The 13,601-nt window shown below is 44.2% G+C and overlaps 1 protein-coding gene across 1 annotated transcript; it reads right to left on the bottom strand.

Moving 5' to 3' along the window:
• Positions 1–3,863: 3,863 nt before the first annotated feature.
• LOC310791736 (uncharacterized protein) lies at positions 3,864–13,199 on the bottom strand. The gene is made up of 5 exons (XM_083653392.1): positions 12,409–13,199; positions 10,810–10,905; positions 8,530–8,635; positions 6,883–6,984; positions 3,864–4,456 (listed from the first exon to the last, which is right to left on the bottom strand). Exons 1-4 carry the CDS (start codon positions 12,932–12,934, stop codon positions 6,927–6,929), a joined length of 786 nt encoding a protein of 261 aa, XP_083509518.1. The 5' UTR covers positions 12,935–13,199; the 3' UTR covers positions 3,864–4,456; positions 6,883–6,926.
• Between the last annotated feature and the right edge of the window lie 402 nt (positions 13,200–13,601).

Raw genomic sequence — 13,601 nt, forward strand, 5'->3', positions numbered from 1 at the left:
AAAAAGTACTAAAAAGTCTTAATTGCCATTTGACGAGGTATTACATTTTGTAGCTATTGTTCTGATTGTGTTAAATGAGCAAATGATATCGTCTCATATCGATTGCAGACCCTTGAAATGAATTTAATCAAAATCGTATCATGGCAGACTTTGTGATATCGGCAAATATTGTATCATTGTCCAAATAATCTATATAGAATATCGTATCGTGATGAAAGTTGTGATTTAAACCGCTATCGCTGATGTGACGAAAGTGGCGTTGAGGTCTTAGATTATATTGAAAGGGACTTAAAAAAGTATTGTCATTGTCATATATTGCTATTGAAAAGTTGGGTAACACTTTAGAATACAGCCCGCAAATTACCCTGTAACTACAGGGTAACAAATCTGTACTTATAGGGTAAGTATGGGGTACCACACCTAGGGCTGGGCGATAAATCAATAATAGCAATATATATCAGCGATAGACAATTCATCAATACAATAAAATTGTTCAATATATATTGATATGTCCCTTGATAATGGAGTGTTATGAATGACACTCAAACAGCCAATCAAACAGACAAATTAGTCAAGTTCCCACCCGAACATATCTATTATTACACAGCTGCAACACTCAATTTGTGTCTTTTTAATTATTGTGTTAACATTAAAATGATTACCTGTGTGAGTTGATAAATACACTGGTTCAAAAATAAAGTGGTTAAATTCAACCTTTTTTCTCTCGTGGTCTTTAGTAAAAATAGGTCATTAAAAATGATCAATAATTATCTATATAAAATATGAAATGTTATATTTTTGGCTATATCGCCCAGCCCTAACCACACCTGTCCTTACAGTACTTGTAAGTATGGGGGTACCACACATGTAGCTAATTACAGGGTAAGTACAGTGTACCACACCTGTAGCTACATACAGGTTAAGTACAGTGAGTGTACCACACCTGTAGCTACATACAGGTTAAGTAGAGTGTACCACACCTGTAGCTACATACAGGTTAAGTAGAGTGTACCACACCTGTAGCTACATACAGGTTAAGTACGGGATACGAGAAGTGAATTTACCCTGTAAGTACAGGGTACCACACCAGTACTGTAAACGTGTTATCAGTTTATCAACAACTAACAAATAACCCAACTAAATTTAGTTTTAAAAGTAGTGTTTTAAAATTGGTAAACAATTTAGGAATAGTAGGTTCAATCTATTTAAATTCTGTATTTTGTAATAAAACACATTCCTTTGGTTCATGGGGACACACCTGACCCTGCAGTACATCCTGACTTTAGGTGTCACTGACTGCACTGAACCTTTACAAACACAACCACATACAACAGGTCGCCGGTTCGATGACGGCCTGGGCGGATGCCACTTCGCTATGTGCAACTGATAGATGCTAGTGACCTCAGCAGGATGTTATCGTAAGATGGCTTGGACCTTCCCCTGACATCATGTCGTCATAGCGATGTCATGATGTCACCGATGACATCATCCCTGTCATTATTTGTCAGACGGTGATGTCATCAACCGATGATGAGCACTCAAAACATAAAAACGGACATCCACAAAGACAGCTCTCACACATAATATATTTATTGTAAAAAATACATATAAAAACAACTTCTGAGACATACAAAAGATCGGAGCTTAGAAACAGTATGTTGAACAGACAAAGACCAAGCCATTTTTTAAATTGCATTACATATTTACAATTTTAATAAATAAAAACTCAATTTGTTTCTATACCAGAGTAAAGGCAGATTGTCCATATCTTGGGGATGCAGATAGCGCTGTGGTGACTCTTTTTAAAAACAGCCGCATTATTCGCATCCAATACATCAGTCTCAAAAGTGGACGAGGGATCAACGCCCCATGATTCAAAACCAAGGATGGAGGAACATTATACAAAATATCATCCTTGGTGTGAGAGGAGCTAGTTTACACAGAGTGTTTAGTTAGCATTGGTAAAAATTGAGGTATTGCACCACACAGCTTACAGGGGGGTCAAACTAAAAAAATGACTAACATGTGGGGCTTCAGATTGTCCATTATCTTTACTGACAACCCAACAACCCCCCCCCCCCCCCTTACCGCCCACCCTGCCACTCAAAGTATACAACACCATTACTAATTATCACCACACCAAATGTAACATCTAATGATCAATGTGTCTCTTCTTCCACACTCTCTCACACACAGCTCCCAAAGCACAGACTGACTTTTGGCATTGTTCTTTTCTCAATATACAAAAAGGGGAAAACATGCATGGGGCTGCCCTCTAGTGGCAGGACAGGTCATAGCACCACGGACTGCAGGACACTGGGGACAAAACAAAGGCTGGGGTGAGGAAACTAGCCGATGGGAAACTTTTGTGCTGATCCATAACTTGGTAGGATAGAAATGTATCATGTAGCGCAGACAGGCCCTTTGAACAGGCAGCAAAAGCAATGAATCCATGTTTTTGTAGACTGTGCACAACCTGAATCAGCCAGGCTCTGCATGTCTACAAACATTACAAATACCTGCTTGCACATGAACCCCTTCACCCGGCAAAGGCAATCAACACACAAAAAGGCAAAGGAAGCCATTTAACACATTTAGCGATAAGTCTCTATCAGAAGGATAGAGCAATAAAGCAGGCCTGCTTGATGGTGGTAAAGATAACAGAGCCCTTTTTCCCAGAGTGAGAGTAAGCGGAGCCAGACTCTCTCCTGCACTGGTACAGCGCGAAACGGAGATAGTCTGGCAAGCGAGACTAGCTGGGGGCTGAAAGAGAGAGGCTAATGTTTCAATAGCCAGTTAGCATAGGGGAAATGGCTTGCTGGTTGAACAAAAACCATTTTCTGATGGAAATGGGGTCAGTTTGTTTCACACAACACAAACTACATAAAGTAAAAATCTATGGAAAGGTAATTCTGCTGATCACCTTGTGCGCCGCCATATTGCTGTGACGTCAGGTGCGTTTACCTCGGGGCTTGGTGTATGTTGCCCCAGTTTACGACTCGGAAACCTTTCCATTGCACTTTTCCGTGTCGGAGTTTGCTTTCTCCAGAGCTCCAAATGCAATGAAACGCAATAATACAATACAATAATTAGCCATCAGCTGTCCGTAGTCTCCATTGTCAGGGAATGAGGCAGCTGCCACGTGGCGTAAACATGCCCCAAAAATACATCCCTCAACCCGCCCGTCCCTCCCCGATCTGGCATTAATGTAACCAGATGGCCAAACGACCGCTGGGCTCTGGTCCAAAAATCCGGACTAGTCCCCAGAGAGTGTGAGAGCGAGGCGAGGTGATGGGACAAGACCCAAACTGCATTCCTTTATCAAAGTCGAATGGAACTGCCATGTGGCGTACCACTGCCACACCTAGCAGAATGTTGCAGTTTAAAAACTACCTTTAAAAAACTGAAAAAGGGAACCCTCTTGACCAGCAGACCTCTGGGCAATGTACTGTAAACACACACACACACACTATCTTGAATATATCCTCACCATCTCAGGACACTTTCTGTCCCCAGTCGTCACATGAACACACACACACACACACACACACACACACACACACACACACACGCACAATCTTATTTGAGAAAAAGAAATAAGCCTTGAGGGACCAAAGTGCTCAAATCGGTGCGGACGCTAGCGCTACTATGGCCCTATGTATGACCTACGACCTTCCTAAACAACCACCAAGTAGCAGCACATTGAGTTCAGCGCTAACTAACCACCTACAAGAAACTGACCTACCCAGCAAAAACAATCAATTAACTCCACCCCCCCCCCCCAAACTTCCCCCTGAAATGTATATAGGTAACAACAGAAAACACAGTTACAGCAGCCCCCCCCCCCCCGTTCACAACAGCCCTGAACCGTCAGCTAGCTGAAAATAAAGCAGTACAATATTGACATGGTAACAGTTCACTCTTTCAGTGTGAGGTTGGTTCATTTGGGGTTAGCCAAGGAAATCAATACTTTCTTTTGTTGGAAAAATGGTAGAGAAAATGACCAATCCCATTTGTGGGCAGGAAAAATACACAGGAGAGGATGCAGAGTCACTGTTAAGACAAGTTTTCTCTTTGCGTTCGTCCTCGAGTCCGAGAGGTTCTTTCGAGTGGGGCGTTCCATCATTCTGGGATGAGAATATTTATTAGACATTTCTTTGCGTCCATCGGTTTAAAGGCAAGTCCATCCAGGAGAGAGGGGACCCCCCCCCCCCCCCCCTCTCTCTTCCACAGATTGATGGAGCAGCTGTTGGCGTTTGGCTTGAAATGGTCTAGACCAAGTTCAAATGGACCGGTCCGGAGGGACAGGGTTGGGTGTTCACAACTGTAGCTTCCTCTTGGGACCCCTTCAAATCCACTCAAATTTAGGTTTGTGTCTGGGGGTGGGGGGCACTTTTTTGCTTTGTTCAATGAAATATACATTTTTTTCTGCAGTATTGGGATTCAGTGTAGTCTCCTGTAGGGACGAACAGGTGAGAGTGGCAGTTAGACAAATGAAGCATTCTGTCTACTGTCTTTGTATTTGAATATAATCTGCGGCGATGTGTGATGCGGCAGTTGGTCTTGAATGTTGATTCAACATTTAAACATTCAAGATTATTTTATTTGTCCTGAGGGAAATGAGTCTTAGGACTTTCTGTGTACATATTAGGGGTTGCAAAGAGTCATCGACGCTACTACCACAAACCGGGAGTGACGTGCTTTGAGATTTGTACTGCACCAGGCAGCAGACTGCAAGAGCTGCTCTTAAGCTTAATTTATACTTATTATAAAGTTTCGCTCAGCACATGGTCGCAGACGAAAAAGAAAGTGTCGCTCATGGTGTTGCATTTATACTTCAGAGGATGTTCGCCTCGGTTCAACGGTCACGTGACACTCGAACGCTATAAGCAGCTGCAGACAGCCAAGAGAAGAGAGGGAATGAAATGCACAGTGAAACCACCTCGGCGGCAAGATGTAACGTACTTGGCTGCAGCCGCATATAAACAGCACACAACCACACAATTCACCTCCTCTCTCTCTGGGAAATTGGTCACGACGTTCTGACGGCTGATAAAAATAGCGGGGACATGTTCATTCATTTCAATCGAGCGAAAACTAGCGGGTGGACCCCAACCAAAACAAGGAAGTCAAGCGCGTGCCGTCTATATAGCCAATCAGACTTACTATGACGTAGTCAGCGACACTAGACATTTCACCAGGTAGCAGACACTGCTGCTCGCCGACAATTGAAAGTGTCGAGTCAAGTCCTCATTTCAGTCGGCGACCGTTTCAAAAGTGTCGGCAGACGAAGCATAAATTGGGCTTTAGTGCTCTTCTCTTCTCTTTTCTTTTTAAATATTTTTTCACGATTTTTTATCCCCCGTTAGTGCTCATTTTAATTGGTTTATCCTGGTTGTTACTCCACCCTCTGCCAATCTGGGGAGAGCCGAAACTGGCTCCATGCTTCCTCCGAGAAGCATGGCAGTAGCCAGCCGCTTCTTTTCACCTGACAGGGGAAGCTTCACCGGTAGGACATAGCATGTGGGAGGATCACGCTATTCCAACGAGTTCCCCTCCCTCCGAACAGGCGCCCCTAACGACCAGAGGAGGCACCACATCAGCGACCAGGATATTGCATATTTTGGTGTGGGGCTCCTACTGTATATGAAGGAAACCCCCAGGGGGCACGGGGAGAACATGCAAACTCCACACAGAAAGGCGCTTTTGACGACCCCACCCGGGCGGCGGGCACTCGAGGACATGCGGACGGGCACGCACTCCTTCAGCGCTCACAGCGTCCCAGGTGGGAATCGAACCCAGGACCTTCCAGGTGGGAATCGAACCCAGGACCTTCTAGCTGTGAGGCGACAGCGCTTACCTCTGCACCACCATGCCCCCCCCCTCTTAGTGCTCTTCTCATCTTGTCTTTTTCACACGTCTATATATTTACTTTTTCTAGATTTACTTGGTAATAAAATTACTTCCCACGTTCGTTGTTTTTCTCGCTAGCGCCGGGAGTACTTTTATTGTTGCGAGCGGCTCCATTGTTTACCAACGTTACTGGGGTGTGTTCAATATGAAAACGGTGTGCAGTTTGCTACGGCTTCCAGGGTGAACGTCACGTTCAAACGTTTTACATTTATAGATTAAATTGTGCTAACTTTTGGCTTGTTGTTGTCTTCTTATAGACTACTCGACTAGTCTAAAATAATAAAACAGAAGAGTCCTCAGGGAAATTAGTCGCCACCTGCATCCCTAGTCGACGTTGACTCGACTTTATAGGTAGGAAGGTCGATTTGAATTTTTTTTGACTCGTGCAACCCCTAGTTTGGTGGTTCTCAAACGTTTTCACATCAAGGACCCCTAAACTGACACAAATTAGACCACGGACCCACCATTTGATAGAATTTTGTCCCCAGAGTCCCCATCTGATAAGATTTTTGCTTTTAGATGTTTTATTACAGAAAGTGTGTGAAACCCATGACCAAAATAGTCATACATTCTGTCATTGTGTTAGCTTAGACTTATGGATGGAACGATAGGCTAGTGAAAATAAATGACCCCGCTTTATGCTGGAGACCCCCTGGAACCCCTTCAAGGACCCCTGGGTGTCACCAGACCCCACTTTGAGAACCACTGTCCCTGACACACTGTTGTCCTTATATTAGGTGTTCGCATTAGCATGTGCTGTAAAACTTCACGTTGACAATATGCCTCTGTCTGAACCAATGTCAGCAAGACAGATTCTAGTTCATTGTTTCACTTGGTGATTTTTTTTTACTGTGCACTGGAGAGTAGAACATCTTACATGCAAGAAAATGCTATTACCCAGACATAATGCAACACAGATCTACTGCAGATCATAATGTTGAAGCTAATTATAAGTGTCTTAACACACACCTGAGTCGGGTTGGTCACTCTGTGGAATACATGTGACCCGCAAGTCAATCGAAGGGATGTTCAGGACAGCAGGGCTTCACCTTGGACCAGGAATCAATACAACTAGAGGGACAGGAGAGGAGAGGAGAGGAGAGGAGAGGAGAGGAGGGGAGAGGAGAGGAGAGGAGAGGAGAGGAGAGGAGAGGAGAGGAGAGGAGAGGAGAGGGATACAGACAGAGACAACATTACATTTTGATTAACTCAAGTCAATGTGCCCATTGTATGCTCCAAAAGGAATGTGGTTTTGATTGTGGTGTCTCACACAAGGCTGACTTCACTCTGTCATAGTGCAGCATGGGTTTTCCTGCAGCGAGAGTTCAGAGGCGGCCACCTCTGTCAAATTTGGTGCCACCTCCAGCTCTCAGCAAAACTCTGACAGGTGTCTTCATGGAAAACACGATTTCCTAACGCGTTGCTGTCATTTGTAATTGCGGCATTATGCCAATGTGTTGACAATTTAATGTTAAATATTCTTTAATAAAATTATTTTCAAAAAAACAACTTCCGAGTACCTTCAAAGACGACGGGATTCAAGCAAGACGGCCCAACTTCAACTCACTTCCAGTCATTTTGTCACGTGGTTTTTGTCCATAGTTTTCCACGGACACGCCCACTTAGGAGACTTTCGGCAGGTCTGAGTCAATGGTTGACCACGCCCATTTAGGAAACTTGCCGCTACCATTTGTTAGAATTGGCGGAGCCTGCGGTGAACCATCTATAGTAATATAATATCTTTGGTACCTTTGCACAGTCAACGTAGAAAATTCCATCTCGGTCGGCCTCTAGTATACCTCTGCCTCATTTTGAGCCAGGAAAAACCCTGTAGTGTGAAATACGACTAAATGGAATCAGTGCGATAGGTTGTGAATCAGGTTCAGGTTTTAAAATCCCAGGCTTTTTCCAATGCGCTATTTCTTCACTGAAACTGCACATTTCAAAATAATAAATGCTGATAGTATCTTGATAATGGCTGTCAACTAGGCCGTGCCACTTCATAGAACATTATTTTTAGGATCATCATATCATTTGAAATGACAGCAGGTTATAGATATGGCTATAGGACACGTGTGGTAGGGGTGTCAAAAATAATCGATTATAAGATGCATCGCGATGCGGACGTGCACGATTCTGCATCGATTCACAAATGCCAAAAATCGATTATTATTATTATTTTTTTAATAATCGAATAAAATATAATGGAAGTACATGCAGTTGTTTATTTTGATCATAATACAATGCAATGCGAGAAAAAAGAAAGTGAGAAAAAATAAATCATGTATTGGGAAAAAAAGTGATGCATCGATTTAAGATGTATCGAGATGCATCGATAATCGAATCGTGAGGCCAGTGAAGATTCACAGCCCTAACGTGTGGTCATATGTGTATAAGTATAGAAACAAACTTCCCTACTTTTCCATAATACTTGTCCAATGACCACACTTTTCCACGCCTGTAAATGACCAAATACAATTTCTAGACTTTTCCAGACCTGTGCAGGATCCCTGTATTTATCTCACCCGGACAAATTTCTATTTTCCCACCTCGTCTTTCTATGTTTTATGGCGTATCTTATTACCATGCATGCATATAAAACAAAAACTAGTTTACCTCTTATGGTAGACACAGAGGCAAGCCAGCCTGGCGATGGTCTCTCCCTGTACCAGATCCTCCAGACAGATGGAGCACTCACCGCTATCTTTATTGAGCACATCCGCTGTAAAGCGCACACACACACACACACACACACACACACACACACACACACACACACACACACACACACACACACACACACACACACACACACACACACACACACACACACACACACACACACAGCTTAAAAACAGCAGTGTCACATCAACAGAGGGGACAATCAGAATCAGAATCACTTTCATTGCCACAGTATGCAAGATTACATAGGAGGAATTTGTCTTAGTGTCATTATGCAGCGTAGCGGCCATATCAATATTCAGAGATAAAGAAATAGGAAAAACAACAAAAAGACAATCACAACATTGCAAGTGCAGTCGAATATATACACGAGTGGAGGAATGTTCAGTAGGCATAAAATATAAATGTACATGAATTTACAGTCCGAGTTAAATAGGCAGTGAATTTACAGTCCACATTAAATAGGCATTAAATTAAATATGAGTTACAGTCTAAAGCCCTACTCGCACGGGACTAGTATTACTTGGGGACCTCATGTAGTTTAGTAGTTTACATTATCCTCAGATAATACTTATCCCGTGCGAATAGGGCTTAAAGCCCTGTTCGCACGGGATAAGCCAAACACAGAGGTCCTCTGATAATATTAGTCCCGTGCGAATCGGCATCTCTGTGATTTGGGGTCATCCATTAGTTTTTGTTTTGTTTTCTGTGCCATCTTCTGTCTCTTTTGCGGTCGAGAATTATGGTTGGCAATTGTAAATGAAAGTTTTAGTGGCACTGTCCGCACATCCCCCCACAATTTTCCTGCTATCTTCCCATTGCGCCTTATGTTTTTGTTAATAAAACATTACTTTTTCCATAAAGAGCCTATTCCTGTCACCCTGACGGCGTGAGCTGGAAGATCTCAGTTATCTATGCATGCAGCAGCTAGCAGCAGTTTCACTTCCCTTCTGCTTTAGGGATTTTGCCTTCAAAATAAAATCACGATGACGACAACAAAAATAAGTAGCCTAGGTAATCTAACGAAACATAAGAACAATGAGAGGAACCTCAAGTTTAATGTTTGAATGAAAAGAGACCAGCAGAACAAATACAAAGTAGACACAGTCTGTTATTTCTTGAAACACAATTTTTGAAATTGGCCTGTTTAATTCTGAATGATAGGAGCAAGCCTAATGTAGTTTTAGTACAAGAATTCTTCAGCATTACAATATCAAAGGATATGTAACTAAATGCAATATAAGGGTATGTACAAATTGTGAGACATCTGTTCAATGTGTGTATTTTATCAAGTTTGTACAAAAGCTTTTATTTTGAAAAATTCTGATCGGAAGTCCAAATGATTCTGCTGCTTACTTTATCCAGCCAGCTGGAGGCTGCAACTCCACGGGGATGTCAGTAAATTCGAGTAAAACACAGACTTCGCTTATGCCGTGTGGCCAGGGCTTACGCATGATGCAGTTAGCAAGAGTAATGTAATGGTACAGAGTTCTGGTAGAAGAAGCAGCTGTACTTTAAGTGACGAGTGAAGCCCGGCGGCAAAGTGACGGTGGGGGGGTGGCCTCCTGTCAGTGGTGGGGGGGGGGGGGATTCAGCTGAGTTTGGGTGGGTTCAGGATGAGGTGGTGGGGTGTGTTGGTAGGGACCTTGGTGGAAGGGGCTTACGGGCCTTGTTTGTGAGGTTGACAGCAGTTGGGAAGAAGCTGTTCTTGTGGCGAGAGGTTCTGGTCTTGACAGATCTCAGTCTCTTGCTGAGGGGAGGGATGGGTATCGTTGCGTATTTTTCCGATAACTGTGCTAAAACGATACTTTTGAAATGATACTGGTGCCTAAACGGATCTTTAAAACTTAAAGTGGATTTTTTTCATTTAAAGAGGATTTCAAGGGTGATGATAATGATCCTCCATCTTCCATAATGTCCAAATGATAATGTCTCCAAATGATAATGTTAGTGAAGGTGCGTGCGGCGCCGGTTTCCGAGCATCGGAGGGTGGATATTCCAATCAGCAGCTTGGGCATGGCACCTAAATCTATGTTGCAAGTCGGTACCGTCACAGGTACCATAGTGGCACCTGGTTTCGGTACCCAACCCTACAATTTAGCCGATTTATAAACTTGTTTTTCTCTACTTAGGTAAAAGGAGCCAACAACAATCATCGGCGTTTCCCAGGCTGTCAAAAATGTCCATGGAGCATTTCTGTGATGGGACACTCACTGTTGTAAGGTAGAGGGGGAGACGTGAGGCAGCTTAACAGGTGATCCTCGATCCGCCCTCCCGGGAAAGGCTTCGAACAGAACGGACAGCGGATATCTGCACAGAGTGGAGAAGAGACAACAGAGCTGAGATGAACACGGCGTGTCGTGGCGAGACATGAATGATAGATGAAGCGCACGGCAGGCGCGGCTGCGTTCGGACATCTAGCACACACGGGCTGACCTGCCAAACGAAACGGGGACTGAAATACAAGCGCCCAAACACAAGTGGCTGCATTGTCACCCTAGTGCAGATACCGATAGATTGGTGAGATTGATAGTGGTAGTTGTCAGCAGTGTTTGACTGCAGCAGTCCGCCACACACAAAACATTGGGTCAGGGCAGGGCAGGCCCGAGGGACAGCCAGGGTCCCCGGCCATCCGCAGATGGGACAGGAGGGGAGAAACTGCCTCGCTGTCCTACATTCCCCTCCTCCCTCCATGAGCCGCTGCCAGCAGTCAGCGGGCATGTCGAGCCTTTGACCCATTTCCTTACACTTGCTAGAGGGCTGCCCCAGGAAACGCACCCCTCCATGTTGTGTTTTGGCTTGCGATCTCCTGTTTACAACGTCACTGCTGCCATTTCTGTTCAAGTTTCAGTGTTTCAAGGGTACTTGAGCAGCTTACAGGGGGTACATGGAAAGATTGCAGTTGAATTAATTTCGAAAATGATTTAAAAAAATATATACATTCTAGCTAATTTCATATGCCATCTAAGATCGTCATATCGCCCACCCCTAATGCCATTGCTAAAATGCTATGTGCAATAGTTCCCCCTTGGCAGGTGTCAACTGTTACACTACTCTGTGAAGAGTACCATGATAAAACCAACTATCAAGCAAACATGGATGAATGGCTTCAATCATAACCTGTAAGAACTGTTCATTCATTTAATAATCAGAATGGGTAGATAGATACTAATTAATATGAGTTTACTAGAACACATTTAGGAGAATCATCAACAGCATGAGTGAGGGGGTATTATTGGCATGGAAAAACAGCTCAAGGGGTACATATGACCAAAAAAAGGTTGGGAACCACTGTATTAGATCATGATAATGATAGGTTGAATGTGTGTTTTTTTTTTTACTTCCTCTTCAAGTTCATGTTCCCTTTTCTGCACACTTAAGGAGAAGGAGGTAAAGTAACACCATGTTTTGAAATATGCTGCAACGGTCACCCCACTGTCGCTTGTGACATGAGATGCTTGTATGACTACATAGTCTACAATGGGTTCTCAGATGATTTAGTCAGCATGTAAGCACGAGAGAAGAGATTATCTGTTCAGGAATGTAAATTCCCAGAATAATCATTTTTTTAAGCAATGGCCACATTGGGTCACATTGATTTCCATGCAACTTTAAATCTAGTTGCTGCCGTTTTAATTTGTATCTGACACTGAGCTGTCATACACATCTACAAACAAAGCAACTCCTTCACAATCCAACAACCCATTAATAACGTTACGATCTGCAAACGATAGCAACACGTGATTTATTCGCGCACACAAAAATGCAACATAAAAAACGCTATTGCTTTTAATTTGTCCGATTTTAACTTACTGCCATGGCGGTTGTTGACACGGTAAAGGCCGATCCAAGCCTCTGACACCGGCCGCTGGTGAGTGCCTCGAACCCGGGCGGATCTTGCGCCGACACTGCGCCCGGAAGAGTGCCGATTCCCGGGCAGCCGCTCAGAAAAAGTGCGGTGGGGTATGCGGCCTGTCTCCTCTCCGGGCTGATGTTCCGCATCGATGGGAGGGTCTGGGCTTATGTCGCCGTCTTCCTCTGGTTTGTCCTCGCTGTTGTCGTCCGCTGGCGACGCCTGGCTGATGCCGGAGGGGAGGCTGTGGTGGTCGGCAGGGCTTCCCTCGGCGCTCGCTTGCTGCCCGGGCATCATGTCCGAGTCGCTGCCCTCCTCCGAGCGGCTCCGGTTGGCCTCTGTGTCCTCAAAACTCCCAGAGAAATCTACCATCAGGCTGGTGGGCCTGGTGCAGCGGGGTCGCCGGTACGAGTCTCGCTTTGTGCCATCTTTTCCGAAAGCTGGTGGAAGCGGGTCTTCTTGTAAGCGACTTGCTCTCGTCCCCATCTCTTCTGCTGGGAGCTGTTCACAGCTAGCGAGCTAGCTAACTTTAGCTTGCTAGCCGACTGCTTCCTCAACAAGGGGGACAAGGGGACGAGTCACTACTACGCCGTTCACCTCGAAATGACCGTTCTAGTTAAATACTCGGTCAAAAACTAAAAAAATAATAGCCAATATCTACCTACGGGGCTCTACAAAGCTGATATCTGTAGTTCAGCGTCCCTTCCCTGGCCTCAGTTTGTCCGTTCTCTCCACATTTTTCTTTCTTTGACGTTCCCGATCTCGCTGCTGCAGCGGAAATGGAGCATTTTCGCTTCCTCCTTTGCGCCATACAATAATAAGTACGGTAGCGTCATCGCGTCGCCCTAAACAACGTGCAATCTAATCCTTGAACGGTAAATGCGCATGCAGATGTTTTGATTTGCTTTGTATGTGTTGGATGTTTTTTCTGCCTAATGTATCTGAAGCAGTGTCGCCTTTATTTTATTCAAGTTCATTTAATTCAAGTTTATTTGAGGGCAGGGACCCATACCTGTGTAATTACGGTAAAAAGGTACACAATAAAACTGACCAATCAGCACTGCTCTGGATGGGCAGTCCTTGCATGCAGCTGAATGAGGAAATGTACTGAACAGTCAGGAGATACACAGCCTGACTAGACTTTAAATAGATG

This window comes from Poromitra crassiceps (assembly GCF_964638095.1).
Source record: "Poromitra crassiceps genome assembly, chromosome: 17".
NCBI lineage: Eukaryota > Metazoa > Chordata > Actinopteri > Beryciformes > Melamphaidae > Poromitra > Poromitra crassiceps.

Coding starts and splice junctions, on each gene's coding strand:
- LOC310791736 (XM_083653392.1), bottom strand. CDS start 12,934: ATGGGGACGAGAGCAAGTCGCTTACAAGAAGACCCGCTTCCACCAGCT. Junction 10,906..12,408: donor TGTCAACAACCGCCATGGCA/GTAAGTTAAAAT, acceptor CACTCTGTGCAG/ATATCCGCTGTCCGTTCTGT. Junction 8,636..10,809: donor TCCCCCTCTACCTTACAACA/GTGAGTGTCCCA, acceptor TGCGCTTTACAG/CGGATGTGCTCAATAAAGAT.